Source organism: Australozyma saopauloensis, chromosome 1 (assembly GCF_035610405.1).
Source record: "Australozyma saopauloensis chromosome 1, complete sequence".
Taxonomy (NCBI): Eukaryota; Fungi; Ascomycota; class Pichiomycetes; order Serinales; family Metschnikowiaceae; genus Australozyma; species Australozyma saopauloensis.
The window spans coordinates 2,091,260-2,112,843 of NC_086131.1; the positions used below are offsets into that span (position 1 = coordinate 2,091,260).

The 21,584-nt window shown below is 43.6% G+C and overlaps 7 protein-coding genes across 7 annotated transcripts; 3 read left to right on the forward strand and 4 right to left on the reverse strand.

Moving 5' to 3' along the window:
* Positions 1-3,798: 3,798 nt before the first annotated feature.
* PUMCH_000914 (uncharacterized protein) lies at positions 3,799-7,275 on the reverse strand (the record flags this gene model as incomplete). The annotated part of the gene is made up of 1 exon (XM_063019988.1): positions 3,799-7,275. The coding sequence occupies one exon, from the start codon at positions 7,273-7,275 to the stop codon at positions 3,799-3,801; it is 3,477 nt and encodes a 1,158-aa protein (XP_062876058.1).
* Positions 7,276-8,016: 741 nt separating this feature from the next.
* PUMCH_000915 (uncharacterized protein) lies at positions 8,017-9,915 on the forward strand (the record flags this gene model as incomplete). Its single annotated transcript, XM_063019989.1, has 1 exon — positions 8,017-9,915. One exon carries the CDS (start codon positions 8,017-8,019, stop codon positions 9,913-9,915), a length of 1,899 nt encoding a protein of 632 aa, XP_062876059.1.
* Positions 9,916-10,403: 488 nt separating this feature from the next.
* Positions 10,404-13,160, forward strand: PUMCH_000916 (uncharacterized protein; the record flags this gene model as incomplete). Its single annotated transcript, XM_063019990.1, has 1 exon — positions 10,404-13,160. One exon carries the CDS (start codon positions 10,404-10,406, stop codon positions 13,158-13,160), a length of 2,757 nt encoding a protein of 918 aa, XP_062876060.1.
* Positions 13,161-14,259: 1,099 nt separating this feature from the next.
* Positions 14,260-15,585, reverse strand: PUMCH_000917 (uncharacterized protein; the record flags this gene model as incomplete). The annotated part of the gene is made up of 1 exon (XM_063019991.1): positions 14,260-15,585. The coding sequence occupies one exon, from the start codon at positions 15,583-15,585 to the stop codon at positions 14,260-14,262; it is 1,326 nt and encodes a 441-aa protein (XP_062876061.1).
* A 625-nt stretch (positions 15,586-16,210) lies between these two features.
* Positions 16,211-17,290, reverse strand: PUMCH_000918 (uncharacterized protein; the record flags this gene model as incomplete). The annotated part of the gene is made up of 1 exon (XM_063019992.1): positions 16,211-17,290. The coding sequence occupies one exon, from the start codon at positions 17,288-17,290 to the stop codon at positions 16,211-16,213; it is 1,080 nt and encodes a 359-aa protein (XP_062876062.1).
* Positions 17,291-18,303: 1,013 nt separating this feature from the next.
* Positions 18,304-20,076, forward strand: PUMCH_000919 (uncharacterized protein; the record flags this gene model as incomplete). The annotated part of the gene is made up of 1 exon (XM_063019993.1): positions 18,304-20,076. One exon carries the CDS (start codon positions 18,304-18,306, stop codon positions 20,074-20,076), a length of 1,773 nt encoding a protein of 590 aa, XP_062876063.1.
* Positions 20,077-20,657: 581 nt separating this feature from the next.
* PUMCH_000920 (uncharacterized protein) lies at positions 20,658-21,479 on the reverse strand (the record flags this gene model as incomplete). The annotated part of the gene is made up of 1 exon (XM_063019994.1): positions 20,658-21,479. One exon carries the CDS (start codon positions 21,477-21,479, stop codon positions 20,658-20,660), a length of 822 nt encoding a protein of 273 aa, XP_062876064.1.
* Positions 21,480-21,584: the final 105 nt, after the last annotated feature.

The window sequence follows — 21,584 nt, forward strand, 5'->3', positions numbered from 1 at the left end:
GGTATCTATTCTAATCTATAGTGAAGCATTTCAGAGTCAGGACGCGGCACTTAGTGAAGGTTAGGGGTGGTGAAAATTTTCTTTGGAAGAGAAGAGGTGAGAAATCAGGGAATATTTAAATAAATTTATAGGGGCGTTATGAGCGCATTCGACCGGTATCTGTCGCTAATTTTTTTCTCTCGACAATGTGTCGCCTTTCGTTCTGCAACGTGTTCTGTGTGGCATTGACTCGTGTGTCCTCGTGGTCTATACGAGTTTGCACCCAATGCTAAACGTGGATCAAGCTAAACGAATCGGGAAGTGTGGCCGTTAGGGGTTGGTGGAAAAGAAATTTTTGCATCGAAGTGCTTCGAACCTTTCTGTTCAAATATTCTTTCGGTTTTTGTTGATTTTCGTAGCTGGTTTTTGGTGAAGGTGACCTGTATCGGTTATCCGACTCGGATAAGTGCCGTATCTAGAGTCAATCTATTCATTAGTAGCTAGGCTGTGTACTGTTCAGTACTAGTATTTTTTGAGTGGTACAAAGTGGTAGCTACAAATTCTTATTCGAGTGAGATAGTTCACGGTAAATTTTTTTTATAAATGGCTGAGGAAAGTTTTATTGGAAGTCAAATTTGAAGCAGATCACTCAAAACATGCCAATCTGTCCTGAACAAAAAACGCTGAGTACTTGATGTGATACGATACGATGTATAAATACAATTGAGGTGGTCAAAACCGTTATCGGAGAATTTCGGAAAAGTCGGCCGACTTCCGGATAAGAGCCGGGCGGCTGAGGACAAATCTTCTAAAGTGAAACTGTGGTAATTGGGACCAGAAGTCCAATCCAATTTAATTCCCACTGCAATCATGGAACCGATATCTGGATTTAGATGGACAACATGGAAATGAGTGCTAGTGTGAATGTGCATACGTTGGTTTACTCGTCTCTCATGATTCTTTTTTGCTAACCTCTTCTTGTAACAAAATATAACATGTGAGTAAAGAGATTATGAGCATGAAATTAAAATATCTTGGTTGTTTTGTATGATAAACTCCTAAAGGTAAATGAAATCAGTTTTGCGTTTATTAGGATATGCGAGAAACACAGTAAAGTTCTTAATTTACGTGGAGGATCTAACAAATGTGAAGAATTACCGAACCAAATCAAATAGAACTACATTTAACTGAAACAGTACAATTGAAACTGGAAGCACTTACATAATAGTTGAGAATAAAATTCTTTTATTTCTATTGACATCATGTACTTGTAATGAACGCTATACTAGGCATGATCTTAAAGCAAGTACAGCAAAAAGATCGCGAGAATCGGGACCATGAATCACCGAAACCCAAAGAAAATGCTATCAGCTGATCTTGAAGCAAACAACAATATCAATGAATAGACAATTGCACTTGGCAAGCTAGATGCAAACACAAAACAAATATTACAAATGCTGATCAATTCTCTGACTTGAAAATGTGAACATCGAGGAGTTGAAAGTAGATCAGATCAAATAGATTCATAGCAAGAAACAAGTCTTACCAATTTCAATAGAAGTATCACCTCTGCTGGATTTAAATCGAGATACTGAAACACGGGTGGTGCATACAGAACAATTTCCGTTTCAGAATTCCAAGTAAACACAAAAAGAAACGACTAAAACATCCAACCGAGCAAAAAAAACAAAAGATCAAAGCAATAAGAGGGAAGTTCCACCCTGTTAAACAAAATATCGAAAAAAACAATGACAGCTTCAAATTGAGTGTATTTTGTAAAGGCCACGGCTAAGAGGATATGCGCTAAACAAACCCAAACATCACAAACAGACCAAATACAAAGACCTGTGTATCGCGGTTATCTCATGAAAACATGCCGTTTTGCCAAAAATATCTCCTTCTTTATCTCTTGCACTCAAAATTTTGCTGGGCCATCTGCACCTAGACTCTCTTTATCGCAACCAGTGCTCTTGTATGGGCTTATACGCCAAATCCGGACATACTTCCCAGTGATGATGCACCTATCTACAAATTTATACTGATTCCATATTATTAAAATTATTGACCGCAACATTGTTGCTGCATACCCACAGAACGGAGCCCCCGTCTGTCCTTCCCATTAATCACTCTTTAGATCTTGTTGAACAAAGATCTGGCATTGATGTATCCTTTGCAATCCAGTTTGACCTGGGATTCTTTGTATGATAAGAGGAATGGCATTGTGGTCAGAACTGCCAAGTAGGATAATGTGAGGACGGATGTTTTGGTAGTTAGAGCAGTGTACATCTTTGTAGAAAAGCGAAGGTTGTGTAGGAGTATAAAATTTTACATCGCCGGGGGACATGGCTCATCTTTTATAGTTTGGGACTACGTGGGGCCACAATACGTATCTGCAGGCCCATATCTCACTGTGGTTGAGCCGTGCAGGTGTGTAGGGTTGGTCTGTTGGATTGACATAACTACTGTGGATATTGCAACAGGGGTTAACCGTATGGGTCTATTTTGAGTTGAAAAAAATCTGACCAATCTAGTGGTGGGTATTATATGCTAATCACGTATTTTAAAAGAAAAATGTTTTGTTGCTGGTCAATATTTTTTCTGGATGATGAGTAAAACGTAGGTGCTCATTGGTCAGTTGTGACCTGACTCAACCGCCGGGATAATTTGATTGAGGTCAAAGTGATATGCACCTCTGCCAAAATTGGTGAGATTCGAGCTTCGGTTAAACGGCTGGTCACCGAGTCGAAATAATGGTGTTATGAGTGCATATCCGTTGCACCGAATACCAAAAAAATGGGGAGAGATTTTGCCTAGTGTCTAAACACAGCACAAGATAATTCCCTTGATCAACTTGGAGAGGTTTTTTTGTGACACCTGCTCAGCATGTCGCTTGTTTGAGGATCGGGAGATATTTCATCGATGTGCGAAAAAAACCTATGGTTTCAATTATCACCAAAGAGCAGTCTATGGCTGTTTTGTGCAAAGTTTCCCTTGTTTGTTTGAGCTCAGTTTGTGGGGTGATTGTTATCATTAAAATGTCATCACTTTTTGCAGACAGCCACTGCCTCACGACAGTGGCAGTGGCTGAGGACTGTTTATGTTGAGATTTCATGACGTAATTCAATTGACTCCGTATTATTAAACATCATGAAAATTACAAACTTGGACAAACTATAGCCGGGCCTGGTAAACCATTTCATGAAGGGCCATTTATGGAGTTTGCAATGGTTAAATTATCTGATACTCATAAGTTTCAATATGAGTAATACTCTCGGACAAACACACCGAAAGTTTTTATTTTTAAATTCCAATTAGTTTTTTTCGAGCCATCTTCTCTCAAACTCGCTGACTCGATTCACTAAACCGGGATCGCTTTCTCATCCTGACCTCTAAATCAAGACGAAAGGGAGTAAGCTGATATCACATGAACTCAGTTTTTACCAGAATTTCGCCTTTCATTCATACGTTTCATGAAAATGAAACCCTTTATTCAGAACAAGGTATCTTGCATATTATCGCACGACTTTGCATACCGACTAATTTACGAGACTTTGACGTGTGTATATGCACGGCAAAATGGTGGATACGTTGAAACTGTGTTCACAATAATACTTTGAGAGGAGTTGAGAAGCGGTAACTATTAGAAACATCTCAGAATTCAGGCCTCTGATACAAAAGCTCTTGCAATAACTTTAATATCGTGAGCTAATTTTAAATAACACAGATGTTATATTACACTGTCATAGAGACGAACTTGATGCATATATTAATTTGGATCATCTCTGTTTCAGCGTATGCTTGTTATAAATTAATTTCACGCTAAAGCTGTTGTACTTTTGCGTAAGAAGGAGGCCTTATTTTTCTGTTGATTGCATGTGCGAGCCAAACTGGGAATAGACTCAAGGCAAGAGACAAAAGCAACTGCCAAGCAAAAGAGACGGATGTTATATAGTCAAGATCAAAGTAATCGGTGAGGAACGGAACCAGAAGAACGTAGATGCTAAACGTGATAACAATCGTTCCAACCATAACTCGATTCCAAGTGTTCACAGTGAGAGCCACCATGACTAGCTCATTCAATACAAGAGCAGTGAAAGATAAACTTACCAAGGCAAGAAAATTGGCGGGATTTAAGCCCTGGAAGCTCTGAGCTAATAACTGAATCACACTACCTTGGAACAATGAGATGACTACCCACATGAAGAATGTCTTGTAGGAAAGGGATTTGCCCAACGTAAGCTCCTTGTACAACTCAGGATATAACTTTGTGAGTTTTTCATCAATATCACGATCAAGAGTCAATGAAAAAACTGGCGCCATAGTGTACAACGTACTGTAACCTACCATAATCCAACCTTGATAGAGCGCAAGGGGTTCAAACAGAGATGAGATTGAATAGATGGCTTGAGCAACTGAAATTATCAATCCACGATGAACAATGAACTGGGCCAACTTTGCTGATCGTTTGTACGAATTGCGGCCATGCCAAAGTAAAAGTTTCAGAAGAAAATAGAATTGCTCAATGCTGAAGTCAGCGGCGAGTGATGCTTGCTTTCCTTCTTTACCCACGATACCAACTCCAACATCAGCACACTGAATCATGCTAACATCATTTCCACCATCTCCAATGCAACATACTCTCTTTCCCGTGAAGTGTTTGATTGCAACAGCAATATCAGCCTTTTGTTGAGGAGTGCAACGACAAGCGACAACTGCTGGTAGCCTCAAACAAACACCGAAGAATTCCAGCGGAAAATGTTTCATAAAAATAGCAATGGATTCACCGTCTATGAGCAAAACTGAGTTTGGATTGTTTTGTAACTGATCCAATTGGTTGAGTGCCATGTCGGGATGGGTGACTTTGGTGATCTGATGGACGAATTGACCACGTGAAATCAATTTGGCGCTAATGGCAACACATTTGGCTGTTTCGACTTTGTCACCAGTAAGCATCCAAATTTTTATGCCCGCATTACGTAAAAGTTCGATAGAAGACTTGACGTTGGCTTGCAACTTGTCTTCAACTCCAGTAAGACCCATTAATTCTACGTCTGTTTCAAGGTATTGAGAAATGACCTTCTGCATCGCGATTTCTCTATTGTTCATGGCCAAGGAAGCTTCCTCAAAATCTTTGGCAAAGTTTTGAAACAAGGAGGCACTTAACTTCTTGCGACCAATGACCAATGTTCTCAAACCTTCTCTCGCCATGTTGGAGGTTTCCTCCTCCAACCAGTCGGAGTAATTGACAATGCGAGCCATAACAGTATCAGCACCTTTCTCCATAAAATAAACATCTTCTTTTGATCTATCTTTAACAACGATTCCCATTCTTTTGGTGTCAGAATTGAATGGAAAATTGTAAAGAATATCATACACTAGTTCACTGCGGGTGGCCAAGTGGAGGATAGTGACAGAGGTTCTATCTCTTTTGAGTAACTTAAGGCCGATACTCTCACAAAATTTCACTATTGCGACCTCGTCTGGGGAGGCTGCTTGATAAAAGGAAACGCCATCCTCTTCGGTAGGAGTAACATTATGGCACAATGCCAAAACCAAGGCCAAATCAGCGACTTTCGCACTAAGATCCCTCCGTTTTGTCATACCCGATCCAGAATCGGACAAAAGATTTTTTTCCACATACTCACGTACGATGTCTAAGGTATCACCCGCGTAACAAACTGTGCCCAAGTGTAATTTTTTCATCTCCATCTCATTTTGAGTGAGAGTTCCTGTTTTGTCACTGAGTAGGTATTCGATTCTTCCTAAGTCTTCTGGGATTGTGGACGTGCGCACAATAGTATCTGGAATATCTTTATCTTTCTGAATTTGGGAAGCATACACAGATTTTGCAAGATCTAAATTGACACGAAGAGAAACCGGAATGATGGAGGAGAACAAAATGAGATATCGCAAAATGTCAATGTACCAAGTTTTCTTGAGTGGAAAGCCCTGACCTAGTACCAAACCCACAGATAGAAGAAAGACACTGATACATAAGATTTTCGAAATGCCATTGATTTCATTTTCGAGAAGACCAGTCTTAACGCCGGTCATTGTTGTGTTAAGCTGTTGCCGAGTTTCGATACCAGTGTATACGATCATACCAATGGCGGTTCCAGAGGCCAAAACAGTATTTGCCCACAATGTTTGGTCGACAGACAAGGGTACAATTTTGTTGGTGGCGCCTGTTTGATGCAAGAGAAGTTTTCCGCTAAAAGTATGGATTGATTTTTGAGGCTTTCCCACGATTAAGGAAGTGTCATGTATGAGTCTGGACAAGTCTGTGATGATTTGGGTTGCATTGCAAGCAACGCGAAGTTTCCAGTCAGTTTCACCATCCAATTGATCAGTTTTGATGAATGCTTCACCACTTGCGTCGGAAGATTGAATGAGCACCATGTCAGCGGGAATTCTACGGTCTTTATGTAGTCTGACGAGATCACCTACTTTCAAATTCTTCAGGGCGACGAGAGTGACATCCTGCCCAACGGTAGTTGAGCGACTCAAGACTTCGAAAAGTTCATTATTTTGCTCTAGATCACGGCGGCGACGCGCAATATCATCGCTAGCCTCTTTCATCATGGTCACAGCAAGCACAAAGGCCAACGGAACAATGTACGACGATAAGAACCCGATTCGTAGCTGCGGAACTATCTGCGATAATGCTACCAACAAGAAGTACAAGTTGAAAAAAAACTTGAACTGCTCATAGAGAATGACAGGAATGAATGTGACTGGATTGTACTTCGCGTTAGATACTGCGTTGGACACGTAGGAGCGATGCGCTTGATTTCTAGGCGAAATATACCTTTCATCACCCAAGCCCTCATCCTCAGGGCCCTTTTTAGAAGACATCCGCCTCAATTCACGCACTATCTCCCCTGACACGGTCGAGTAGGCCCAAGCCAGATGACGGGCGAAATTATTGAGCGAAAATAGCAACAGCCGGCCCAATCGTCTCAAAGGCCCAGGAGAATCAAGATACGACGCAGCGTCGACGCGATTTAGGCCTTCGGCCCCATTGGATGAGTCTCGAGCTAGAAGTAGACTTGCATCTGATTCGGGATCCATATACAGCGTGCTGTTTCTCGCGCTTCCAATCGACGAAAGAGAGATCGCGCCGGAGAACGAGCCCTGATGTTCGCCAGTAGACGGACGTGTATGCAGCCAGTTGTAATAGTTGGAAGAGGCCGTATGGAGGGCCTGGTCTAGAGAGCTCTCTAGATCGTCGAGCGAGTCATCGTCGAGCACACGGTCGGAATGGGCGCCGGGCCTATTCCATGAAGCATGCGACATCAGCTCAAGATTGCTGTATTAGGGTGTGTTTGCGCTGGATGTAGCGGTTATTGGACCAGGAATAGTGTGGGATTGGTGATCTAGGGAATGGCTATTAATAAAGACGGCATATATGGAAATTAAGACTGGAGTTGGAGGTGATTTTGAAGGGCTTTATATATGTTTAATGATTACGAGCGCTGGGTTTTTATGTTCCTTCTTTTTTATTTTGGAGTCAATTGAAGGGATTTGGTCAATGCGTGGCTTTTGATCTACTGAAGATATAACATTGCCACATGAGGATGAAAATTTCTGAGTTGAAAAAAGAGTGCCGAACTCAAAGAAAGCAGACAATCAATTTTTTTTTGAAATGATCAATACTCTCCATTATAAATCTACATCGTGTTGAATTCAACAGCGGTTATCTATCACAGTATGAGAAGTCTAAATTCCTAAAGTCCAATTAGGCAACTACAGAAAATTTTGAGTAATTAAACTTCAGCGAACTTAAAAATATCTAGAAACAAATAATTCAAATATATCTTCTCTAAAGTCTTTAATGATTGCCTCCCCAATCCTTCGTTACGTCCGCGTCTCCATTATATCGGAGATACTGATCTACCCTAATTATCGGGTCCTGTCTGTAATCCACCATATCGATATTACTTTACGAACAAGTGCCCCGCTCGATATTCCCACATCCACCCCTCCTTTGTACAAATATTCGCATATAAATAGACCTCTTCCCGCCAGCTTTCTCTTATGAATGCCCCAATACCGAAAACGACCGTCCCTGCCTATGAACGCTCCGAGTCCGACTTGCGCTTCATGGCTGACCAACAACGCCGCAAAACCAACACTTTCTGGGGGAAAGCCGGCCAATTCCTTCGTGCACTTCTCGGCAGACCCAATGAGTTTGAAGATTTTGTCGTAGGCTCTGAACGCAACGATTGCGCCTTTGTGGCAAAGTACTCTCAGGTAACCACAATTAAAACCTCTAGAATCAGAGACATGTCTGTGCAATCTGTCACACTTCATACAATGCATGCTCCTCATCCACTCATTAACTTTGCAAAAGAAGAGCCGTTATCCGATGAAATTGTGGCTCAGATTAGAGAACTGCCTGTTTTGGTATTCATCCATGGATTGGGTGGCCAAATGTCGCAGTTCGAGCCTCTTATGGGTTTACTCTCGCAATGCCTGGAGATTTATAGCATGGATTTACCTGGATTTGGTGATTCTCGTATGGAATTTAAGAACGGACATGATCGTCTCACAAAGGAAGAACAGGCTAAAATTTCCACTTCGATACTGGCGATGGCTTGGCTGGACTTCGAAACAGACAACATTGTACTGCTCATTGCTGCATTTATCGAACAGAACGTTCCACTGGAGAAGAATTTTGTTCTTGTGGGACACTCTATGGGAACACATCTCCTGATCAAATTGGCAAATAGACTAAAGCGACACAGGGTTGAAGGTTTGGTTCTTCTCTCGCCGCCTCGATTAAACAATTCGCTGACTAATACTGAAAATCGGCCAGGCTTGTCGCTCTTCAAAACTCTTAACCTAATGCGCTGGATCTTCAATTTCCCATTTCTTTTCAACTTATTTCGCACTTGGGATAGACTTGAGGGCCTTTACAGTCGAAGCGTGAGTAGACAACTTCCTGCAGATTCAAGTCTCCACATGAAGCTTAGACAGTTCCGGTGGAATCTTGACATCGATACCCGTGTACTCTTGCGTTACATTCGTGGCTTCAAGCATGCAAAAACCACGGAGTTGCTTGATGCCCTCACTAAATTTAATGACAATGTGATTGACTCCCATACATACGAGAAAATCCTTCTCATTGGCGGGTTGGAAGATCAGGTGACGCCAATTTCCATCGTTGAGGAAATTCATGATTTTCTCATCAATTCAACAAAAAGACAAGTTGTAAACATGATGCAAGTGAAGAATGCTGGTCATTCACTTCTCCTTGCCAAACCAGAATTCATTAGTGGTATGATTCTTAACCACATGGAGCTGAAACTCCCTAAGCGTCTTCACCTATGCCCTGCGTGGGTGCTTGGGCTCAAAGCCCATATTTCTGGCGATAAATGGGGTTTGAAAAATGAGCTCAAATGGAAGAAAACCCAGGCTGTTTCGTACAATATTACTCGTAGAGGCGGCACCGATATTGCTCCCCTTCTTGGTTTAAAAACACTCCGAGAGGAAGATCCAGAACACTCCCCTCAAATCATTGAGAAAAAGTTTTATGGAGGCTCTGAAGCGATGGTGGACGGACATTTGGTCAAAGGTTCCCTAATTGCAATCGTCGATATCTCGGCGGATATACCGCCATACCTGGCAAAGTCGTTCGAGCACATTCAATACTATAAGTGTGCCACCGTCTCGAAAGTTGTCCCTGATGGATGCGCCATTAGAAGATTTATACAATTGATTGACGATATCTTGAGCTCAACCGAGGAAAAGAAGCCCCTAGTTGCAGTCCACTGCCACTACGGTTTCAACCGCACAGGCTTTCTCATTTGCTGCTATCTAGTTGAGCGTCTTGGTTGGACAGTTGCAGAGGCCGTGGACGGATTTAAAGCAGCCAAGGCGCCAGGAATCAAACACCAACATTTCATTGACGCACTTTTCGTCCGCTACGAGTAATCTAGACACTAAGCACTCTCGATCGGTGCACCATGTATCTACAATATGCATATGAGTATATAGTGACTACTCAAAGAAAAAGCCACTTTAATTCAGAAGTTCTTTTTTAGTCTCAGAATGGGTTTGTGACCCGCAATGTCCGTCATGTATTGCTGCGATCAGCCGCATCCAAATCAGTGATTCGACCAAAAGAGCAAAGAAAGATAAAAAGATAAATAAAAACTTCATTCGCTCGAAATCCGCAAACACTTCAATACTCCACTAATTTACAATTCGAGAAAACCTCCCCCGTCTCCGATGCTCATCGCACCTAATTAATTGCCTACCCGAAAAGTCTTGGAACTGAAACATTGTAGGCGTCTGTATACAGGGTGTTATCTAATTAATTCCCCTGTTCCGTATATTCATACACATACACCTACATAATTCTTTAAAACAGCTATTCAACCACCTCTAGTAGGTAAGATCACACCCACTCGCATACCAGCATGAAGTTCGGCGAGTCTTTGAGTGAAGGTCTCGTCCCCGAATGGGAAAACCAATATGTAGACTATAAGACTGGAAAGAAGCTGATCAAAAAATACACCCTGCTCCAGCTGGAATTCGAGCGGGGAAACGTTGTAGATACGACTCCGCTATTGGAACCAATCAGTGAGGTCGAGCAGCCAGATTACTTCATTTTGAATCACAAGAAGCATGGTCAAGAGAGCCAGGGTACACCACAAACTCCAAGAGAAGATGGGCTGGGTAGTCTTGGACGGCGGCTGCTGATTTTTCAATTCTCCACGTTCAGGCAGCGTAGTTTGCGCAAGGAAGATGTGGCGGAAGAAGGTGCCAAGTTTCTGCAATGGCTCGAAGATGAATTAACAATGGTGAACAATTTCTACAAAAGCAAAGAGCGTGATGTATACCATCGGTTTCTCATATTGGAGGATCAGTTTGCGCAATTGAAGGAGCAGAAGATCGAGCTTTTGAGAGGTGTGAAACTGAACTCAACGTCACATGTTGCAAAGGATACCGCTGGAATAGTCAACAGCAAGCTTTCTCGATTTGCATCCAAAATCTTACTCGATCGCATCTGGAAGCACGAACTTCCTTCACTCCCCTCTATGACTTTCCTTGACAATTTTAGATCCAAGGATAATTCACAATCTGGAGATGTAGTACTTCGATCAGCTTCTAAAAAGGAAGGCTTTGATCCAAACTACCAGGAAAATCGTATCAGAAATGGTGAATCCTTTAATGATAGTGAAGTCGAAAGTGATTCAGCAGATAGTTTCGACAAAAGTGCGCCCTCTAGCACTCAGATGGCTGCTTCCACCAGCGAGCAATTCCGTATGTCTCGCAAGCGAGACTTCGTCGCAAACAAGCTGTTTGAAGTTCCATACTATTACGCCAAGAAAGTCTTGAAGGATGCACTAATTGAGCACTACAGATCTGTTGCGTTGGTGCGCTCATATAGAACCATGAACAGAACTGCGCTTCGAAAAATCACGAAGAAGTTCGACAAAGCAAGCGGATCTTCGATTTCTGCCAGCTTCATGAAAAAGGTCGACAACTCTTATTTCCAAACAAGTTCCGTTTTGGAGCAGATTCTGAGCCGCGTTGAAGACCTCTACCTTTCGGTCTATGGTACTCAGAGTGATACAAAGAAGCACGGCTTGGAGAAACTCAAAAGTGCTACGCTAGCCATGCAACCAAGACTGTACCATGGTGCCACCTTTGTGTCTGGTATCTTTTTGGGCTTTTCAGTTCCTCTTGTTGCCCTCGTAATTTACATCTTCATTGACAAATACCACTTCAAACACATGGTCAACCAAAAGTACCTTGGACAGCTTTGGGCTGGGTTCCTCATGATGAACTTGGCAATGATTCTTGTTGGAATCAATTTCTTCACATACACTGAGTTCAAAATCAACTACAAGTTCATTTTCGAATTCAATCTCGCAAATGCTCTCGACTATCGTCAATTTCTTGTCCTTCCATCGGCACTCTTCGGGTTTTTGGGATTCTGTGCTTGGTTTAGCTGGCTGAACTTCTGGCCAGATAAGTTTCCAGGCAAAGATTGGCCTTTGGTCTTTTTGGCCGTTTTTCTAATAGGGTTTCTCTGGCCCGGTAATCAATTATATCCTGCTAGTCGTAAGTGGCTCCAGATAGCTCTTTGGCGGATTCTTTGGTCAGGCTTTTACCCCGTTGAGTTTCGCGACTTCTACTTGGGTGACATTTTGTGCTCTTTGACTTACAGTTTGAGTAATCTCCCTTACTTCATATGTTTGTACGGAATCAAGTGGAGGCATTACCTAGGTCTGGATGTAATTCCAGATTCTACAAAGTACTGTGGGTCGGGGTATTCACGGTCAATGGGCTTTTTCTCAGCCCTCCCTTCAATCTGGCGTTTTCTACAATGCCTCCGTCGTTACATGGACACTGGTGACCTGTTCCCTCATTTAGCCAACATGACGAAATATCTTGCCGGCTGTTTGTACTACTGCTTTCTCAGTCTCTGGCGTATTCACAACACCGATTACTACCGTGCCTTATTTATTACATTTGCATCTGTCAACTCCACTTTCACCACTGCATGGGACATAATCATGGATTGGTCTTTACTTCAGCCCGGCTCTAAGCATTTTTTGTTGAGAGATGAGCTATTTTATGAGCGTCCAATCTACTATTACTTCGCAATGCTCAACGATGTGTGTCTCAGGTTCGCATGGGTGGTTTACATTGCAATCCCAGGTCAATTGCAACAGCTGGCACTGACCAGTTTCTTTCTTGCATTAGCCGAACTTTTCCGTCGTTTTATCTGGATGTTCTTCAGAGTGGAGAACGAACACCGAACTAATGTCACCTTGTTCCGTGCTTCGAGAGAATCACCATTGCCATATCACATGACTCGTAGAGTTGAAAATGCTATTGACCGCCTAGTTGATATCCGATACAAGGAACTCGACGAACCATCAGAGGAGGTCGGCTCCAGCACACCCTCGAAGGTGCCAGCAGGGAAGCTTTCGAGAAGAACCTCAACTTACAACCAAGCTTCTGCGCATCAAGACCTCGAGGCTGGCGCCGAACGTCCCGCAGTCAGCAACAGGTCTACTTTCGGCGCGATTTCTGCCGCATTTAACAAGGCGCATATCAAGGATTTCCAAAGAAGAAAGTTCTCTGTTGCCGGAATCGATAGTGACGAAGAGGAGGGGATGGATGACGACATACGGCCTCTCAAGCCATCTTCTTCGCAATAGCGGTGTATTTGCATTGATCGGACTCATGCGACTTATTCGATTCTACTAATTTATATTTATTTGCAACCACATTTAGGGCCCACACATTTTTAAGACGTAAACATAATGCAAAACAACAAACTGATTAGAGAAAGATGTTTTGCGACAAATTCTCTAAAAATAAAATGCTTCCTCGATATACTTCAACGAAAGAAGCTTTTCTAGACACAACCGAATTCTTAATGAAAGTGCCCCTATGCCAGGGTCACGTGTCTTCACTTTTTAGTGAGAGATGTCATCCCTAATATTAAAGATACAACGTACCACTCTCACTAGGTTCAAGCAACTGCCACTGTTGCTTTCCTACTATTTACGATAAATGGCTTCAGCTCGTTAGTTCGACTGCAACACCCGTACCTCCACACCCATCGACTGAACAGGATAGCGTTAGAGAACTCAATACACAATGTCTGAACATGGGAATTTGGTGGTGTTTCTTGTCTTTGTGTCGTGCATCAACATATTTACTGGAATTGTGATGTTCCGCGAGGAGCAAAAGTTGGGCCTCACTGTTAAAACTGGAACCAGAAGAAAGGCTATCATGGCTGTCACTTCCATGAGTATAGTGTCTAGTGCAGCAGCATTGGGGCTCATTTTGTACGATTACATGTCGCTTGCACCTGCGGCGTAACTGAAAGGAAAACAATTAGGGGACAGCTGGTTTTCCTGGACTATAATTGCATTCGCTCGCTGAAGTTGGCACTGGCGCAATAAGTCAGGCTATATCTACATTTTATTTATAGAGAATCTCATGAGAAAATTGTAAAATGAAGTAGCAAGATTCATTGGGATGAACTTATTGAAGGGAGCAAAGACTCAATTCATTATGATGAATGTATTGTGGAATGAAGTACTCATGGAGGGGTATGCTCTGCCCACTAGAATTAGTATTCATGTAGTACCTCGATTGGTTCCAATTTCACGACTATCGAGAAAAAGTAATTGATTTCCAAAATTCCGTTCATATTATTAGATATTCAAATGTTGACGCCCGAGTTGTGGCCCTCAACTCATGCATTATTAGATACGCTTCTTAAACAAGAGACATATCGCAAAAAAACTAGAGGTATGCACCGCCAGACAACTTCTGTTTCTTTTCGGCAGGCGCATACTTGTCAAACAAACCCACAGCATCCGGGTCTAAACTGAGAATCGAAACGTCCTGGTGGTAGTCTTTGATAATGGAGTCCACATCATCGATATTGAGCTGTCTCACATCTCCGAGCTTCTTAATCTTTTCAGTCACTTCTTTACATTGCTCATCGGTAAGCTGTAAGTTCAATTGGTCCACACGGCTCTTGATGGCGTTCCAACCTGTCAATCTGTTGGCGAAGTGAATGTACCTCGTCAAACCGAAATCGCCCGGCGAAAGGATCTCATATGTAGATGGGTTGGCCAAAATGGCCTTGGCATGAATACCTGCCTTGTGCGTGAATGCACAAAATCCTGTAATTGGGTTGTTGAATGGAATATTCACTTGGACGGCCTCTGCCACGAGGTTCTCCAAGTCACGCAACTTGTGAAGCTTATACTTTTTCAAAACATAGTCTCGATCAGCTGCGATCATACGCGCCATCAATCCTCCCAAGGGCGTAATTCCGTTACGCTCACCAATGCCCAACACAGAAACATCAATTAATTTGGCTCCACCTTCCAAGGCTGTATAGGCGTTTGCAATGGCACAGCCGGTATCATTATGGAAGTGACATTCAATATCACAATTCACCACCGATTTCAAGGTACGTACAAGCTCGTAGACCTGGCGAGGGTTGGCGCCTCCCACAGTGTCGGCGATACCGACCCTGTTGACGCCAATCTTGTCGACCGTCTTGTATATGTTGAGGAGATCTACCAAGTCGGATCTGAACGAGTCTTCGGACGAGAAACGGATCTCGATACCCTTGCTTTTCACAAACTCAATCACTTCCACGGCCGCTTTGGCAATGTACGTCATATCTTTACCATGAGAGTATTCACGCAAAAACTGAGACGTGCCAATGACAACATCCACACCATCGACACCAGTCTCAACAGCAATCTTGGCGTCGTCCATATGGCACCGGATATGGGTCAAGATCTTGGCCTTCAAGCCCAACTTACAGATGGCTTCACAGTCATATCTAGACTGTTCCGAAGCTACCGGAGAGGTCAACTCGATATAGTCGACCCCGAAATCGTCAAGCGCGCGTGCGATCTCGATCTTCTTCTCCAAGGAGAAAAACGCATTGGCAAACTGTTCACCTTCACGCAATGTCAGCTCGATTAGTTGGAAACTCGAGACATTGGAGAGATAGTCTGCAGGGTTGGGTCCATAGGGATTGGAATCTACGGTAGCGTTCAGGCGGGTTTCTTCGATGACCTTGGTGAATCCCTCGGGGCTGGTCATTTGTGGGTATTCGATGGGTAGACCAGTGGGAGGATGGTCTGTGGAGTGTCTATAGGGAAATGAGGATGAATGGGAGTAGAGGTATAGTAAGCTAAAACATTTGAGTGGGTGCAAAAAAAAGGTGGGTTGGGGTGATCGGGATATTCATAGTTTATTAATTGCGTTTGGAGTTTCTGGTATGTGGAATATTAGATCTCGAGTCTTTGGATTCCGTGAGAAATGTCATTGTTCATTTACTCAAAATGAGAGTCTTGAAAGTAGGAGAAAGGAGTATGTGGTAATTTTTATCTCTTTTAAACCCTTATTTAGCACAACTTGCTTTGTTATGGCTTTCTATACTTCAGTAATAATCAACGCAATTCAACGGCGATCGCCACTACGACAATGCTCTTCCAGTACTAGTGAACAAACAAAGTTGAGCAATACGGCTGAGAAATGTACACATTAAAAGGTTTGATCTGTATATCGAAAGAATGTCTGAATCTCGAAAACCCTGAACTAAATTAAAATATAAATCCTTATGAATGTGAATCTAAAATACAGAATCAACGACCGTATTGAAACTTCACTACAACCTTTTGATTCCATATCAACAGTCAAAAATATGGATGTGCTCGAAATGAATTTAAACGTTGACCTCATTTTGATAATAGCTCTCTTGAGGTATGAGCTCCGGGATCATATGTTCGTAGTAGTTATCATCAACATGAGAAATCGCCCATAAGTTTGTCCCCTTCGGAAGCAAATTGAACTTGCTAAACTTTTTAATCGCAGCCTCTAAACTAGTATCATCCTGAACTAAGTAGCGATTGACTCGCAACACCGGCGCGAAGCGTTCATCATATGATATGAGGTCAAGATATCGATGTAGTTGAGCACGGTATGGTGGAATATCCTCATCGATTATGGTATACTCATCCCTGGGTGGAGACTTCAGAAAATGAAGGATTCTTTGACGGTCAAGTTCAGCCATTCTCACCATTCGGAGAGCTGCTTCTGTTGCTGCTGCTGCAACTGCGATAGGGTCAAGCCTCTGGTCATCAATTCCAGATGTCTCCGGCTCTATATTCAACACACCCGTATACAGCAGTGCCTCGACTATACCTGCTTTTGGGTCAAAGATCTCTATTTCGGAACTCACAAGAGGCTCTGTGTTCAGGCTGGCGCTTGATGTGAGATGCTCCTGGGATTGATTAATAGGCAGTAGCTGAGGCGACACATTCAGCAGAGCTAGACGATTTTCCTTGCGCCAATGATCCTTTGTCACTCGTATGCGGCCAGCCGTGCGAGTATTCAAATTATTTGACCATTGATTCTGGTCTGCTCCTGATACAGTGACCGGTACCTCAGACTCGAGCACATTTGATGGTCCTTCTATTGCCACAGCCGAATTTTGAGCAGCATCCACTTCTAATATATTGCTCTCGCGATACTTCTTTGGATCCAAGCTTCTTGAAGATCCATAATTGCTTCCCACTATACACGGCGGAGATTCATTGATCATGCCGAGGGACCTCTTTTTATTAACTCTCATTTTTGAGTCAGACATGAGGCTTGCGGCGTCAAAGCCCTCAAAGCCCAAATCTTCAGAATATGCATATCCGTCTATAATGCTGTGGATAGAATGTATTGATGCTAAAGACAGCCTGAAGGATATTCCAAAGGCCGAACCGTTGAGCGACAGAGCCGAAGATACACTGGCCATTTTATGTCTATGGAGTTTGCTGGAGAAGAGTATCGCAATTGAAGAATCTTTCACTCACGTTTCTTTTGCCATTACTATGCCGTTTTGGGCGGGCCTGTGTAAGGATAAGCTGAGTGCAGACCATTTCTCCAAATAGACGATAAGGGAAAACGGTTGCAAATCGCTTAGATCAGGGATAGAATTAAGATTGATCGAGGGAAATCATTTAACGACATGGGGTTTTGGAAAGTCAGTAGTTTTTTAAGAATCGAGGATAGCGAGCGAAATTTGGGATTTGTACGAAAACAATAAAAAAGTGCGCCGCGTTTGTTTAAAATTCAAACCGGCATTTTTGATTCAAATTTTTTTTAATATAGAAAGAATTTGGCTTGAGAAATTTACAGTTGTTTCGGTACATACAGTAAGCATGCTTGAATTAAACTAGCACAAGGCCACCTAAAAGATGCGATGCTCGTGAATTTCCAAAGTGAAAGCGCCCTTTAAGTATCCAAAACCGAGCCCTTGCTTGAACTTCCAAATGTAATTCACAGAACTTGACCCATAGTATGCCATATCCGGACTCGTTCAGTCACTACGTTGATCAAATAGAGCACAACAAAAAAGATTCTTCCGAACCACTCATCCGCAAATTTCTTTGGAGCAAAACATTTCACAGCTCACTCACTCAAACAAAATTTTACTCAATTTCACGAAGTCATCATAGACCCTACTTCTTTAACCTAGCCATACACCTTAGCCCAATTCACATCTACCCACCATACATCACATACAAACTATCACACTAACACCGAGAAACAGAAAAAAACCACAAAAACAAAAAATTCTTTATTCCTCGGCAAGATCTGGAAACCTCACAAAATATTTACCCCCCTCACACTCCTAACCTCTCCCTCTGACCTATCTCAGCAGTGCCATTGGCCATGCTCTGCACCGATGCACGCACTGTACGCACCTGACTCACTACTCACATACAACGGTCGCACACCTGAAAAATTACCTCCACCAACTACTCCATGCTTTCTCGCAACCTCGCCATGCGTCCCGGCGCCAGCAGAACCTTCTGCTCGTCCGCGGCCACTCTCCAGAAAAAGTTGAACAAGTACTCCTCAATTGTCACCCAGGACAAATCCCAGGGTGCATCGCAAGCCATGCTTTACGCTACTGGCTTCAAGGCTGATGACATGAACAAGGCACAGATCGGTGTCGGATCTGTGTGGTGGTCTGGTAACCCATGTAACATGCACTTGATGGACTTGAACGACCAGTGTACCGAGTCGGTCAACAAGGCTGGCTTGAAGGGTATGCAATTCAACTCCATTGGTGTTTCGGACGGTATCACCAACGGAACTGAGGGTATGAAGTATTCGTTGCAATCGCGTGAGATCATCGCCGACTCCTTCGAGACCTTGATCATGGCTCAAATGTACGACGGTAACATCTCCATTCCTTCTTGTGACAAGAACATGCCTGGTGTTCTCATGGCCATGGGTAGACACAACAGACCTTCGCTCATGGTCTACGGTGGTACCATTTTGCCTGGCCTGCCTACATGTGGCACCAGCGCTGAGATCCCCGAGAAGATCGACATCATCAGTGCTTTCCAATCCTACGGTCAGTTCTTGTCCAAGTCCATCACCGAGGAGCAACGTGTGGACGTTGTGCAACACGCTTGCCCAGGTCCCGGTGCTTGTGGTGGTATGTACACTGCTAACACCATGGCTTCCGCTGCTGAGGTCATGGGTATGACCCTCCCATTCTCTTCTTCGGCCCCAGCCGTTTCTAAGGAGAAGGCTCACGAGTGTGCCTCTGTCGGTGAGGCCATCAAGAACTTGTTGCAATTGGACTTGAAGCCTCGTGACATTATGACCAAGAAGGCTTTCGAGAACGCCATCACCTACATCATCGCCACTGGTGGTTCCACCAACGCTGTGTTGCACATGATTGCTATTGCCTCTTCCGTCGACATCACCATCACTGTCGATGACTTCCAGAGACTCTCCGACAACACCCCATTGTTGGCTGACTTCAGACCTTCCGGTAAGTATGTCATGGCTGACTTGCAATACGTTGGAGGTACTCCTGCCGTCATGAAAATGTTGATGGCTGAGGGCTTGATTGATGGCTCTCAATACACCGTCACTGGTAAGACTATCAAGGAGAACTTGGAAAAGCTCCCTGCTTTGAAGGAGGGCCAAGACATTGTCCGTCCATTGTCTAACCCATTGAAACCAAGTGGTCACTTGCAAATTCTTAAGGGTTCTTTGGCTCCAGGCTCCTGTGTTGCTAAGATTACCGGTAAGGAAGGTACTTACTTCAAGGGTAAGGCTCGTGTTTTCGATGCCGAGGATCTCTTTATTGAGGCTTTGGAGAAGGGTGAGATCAAGAAGGGTGAAAAGACTGTGTGTGTTATCAGATACGAGGGTCCAAAGGGTGGCCCTGGTATGCCTGAGATGTTGAAGCCATCTTCTGCTTTGATGGGTTACGGTTTGGGTAAAGATGTCGCTTTGTTGACCGATGGTAGATTCTCCGGTGGTTCCCACGGTTTCTTGATCGGCCACATCGTCCCAGAAGCTGCTGTCGGTGGTCCAATTGCCTTGGTGAAGGATGGCGATGAGATTGTCATTGACGCCGAAAACAACATCATCGACTTGTTGGTCGACGAGGAAATCATGGCTGAGCGTAAGAAGCTCTGGACTGCTCCAGCTCCAAAGTACACCAGAGGTACTTTGTTCAAGTACTCCAAGTTGGTTTCCGATGCTTCCCAAGGTTGCGTCACCGACTTGTAATACCTACAAGAATTATAATGGATTATCATCCACGCGCTTTAGTCTAGGACAGACGGCGCTGGACCTTTTCTATTGTGTTAAACCACAGCCCTTGCATATTTCTACATGTCCGCTGAATGGACCGGCAATTTAATTAGCAAATTCCATATGAATTTCTTTATTCCCTGTAAAGTATCTTCGATACAAATGGCGATCATCGACCCCTATTAGCTGCCAAGCCTCACAGTCCAAACAGAATGTGATCTGCATGGGCAAGTGTTTCCCCGACATTGTCGCGATTCTTTGCATGCGGCACATTGTTATTGTGACATAATTCTTGTGTGTATATTCGCGGTACAAAAACCGTTCCTTCCTGATCTGGACGTGATAGGTAGCTTAAATGTTGTCAAAAGCCTCTTCCCTAGGTACGCGAACACTATTTATAGAATACCAAGGGCCAATTTTCGAAGTAGACACGTGAATCTAGACCGTTTACAAAATTATGGATCGTAACCTCTACTGTAAGATATCAAAAAACCTGTATTGAACTCAACAAAAAACTCAAGGAAAAGTGGCGACGAAGTAAAAAGGGACGGCTGGATTTAAGCAGACAAGTTTTGTGGGCCTTGGCCTACGAAGTTACCGGCAGGATCGTAGGAACAGATAATGTACTTCATATCGCAGTCCTTGTAAGCACATCCAAGCTTGGTGGTAGACTTCCAGATCACTTGAGTGAAGTGATCGAAAACAGAGCAGGAGCTGTAGTCGTAGTTGGCGCCCTCAGAGTACCAGGCCTCCACGGCAGAAGCAGCATCGGAGTATCCCATAGCCAAATTCTCACCGTATGGACCACCGCTGTGGACCAAGCTTCCACCACATTGAAACTTGTTAGCGTAGTCTTGGGCGTAGGCAGCCAATTGAGAGTCCCAAGTCAAAGGCAGAGCATTGTGCGAAGCTCTCTTGGAGTTGTGGGCGTTCAACATAGCCAGTTGGAAGCTGCCATCACCACCCAGAGAAGAGCCTTGGTTGGAGCTAGCTGAAGTAGCGGCAGCAGCAGAAGTAGAGGAAGAAGAGGTAGTAGTTGGCTCAGCAACTGTGGATGGAGCCAAAGTGGTTGGGGCAGCAGAGGAGGTAGACTCAACTGCGCTGGAGGAGGATGGAGTTGGAACGTTGTAGTTAGTGGATGAAGTGATCAACACCACCGATTGTACAGAAGAAGTAGAGGCCTTGGAGAAAGACGAAGCAGTACCGTTGGCGGAGCTGTTACGCGTCACAGTCAGCAAAGTGCTTGGAGTGAAGGTGGAGCTGACAGCACCAATGGTGTTACCATTACCGTCAACGGTAACATAAAGGTATTCAGTGACATCAACAGCGATCACAGAGGCGACCAAAGCGAGGGTCGAGGTAAGGATTGAGGTCTTCATAGTGAAAAATAAAAATATAAACTCTGGAAAAATGAATGGATTACCAGGCTAGAAAGCGACTTGTTTCAGTTCTGAGACAGGACAAGGAGGAACGGTGTGCAAGGA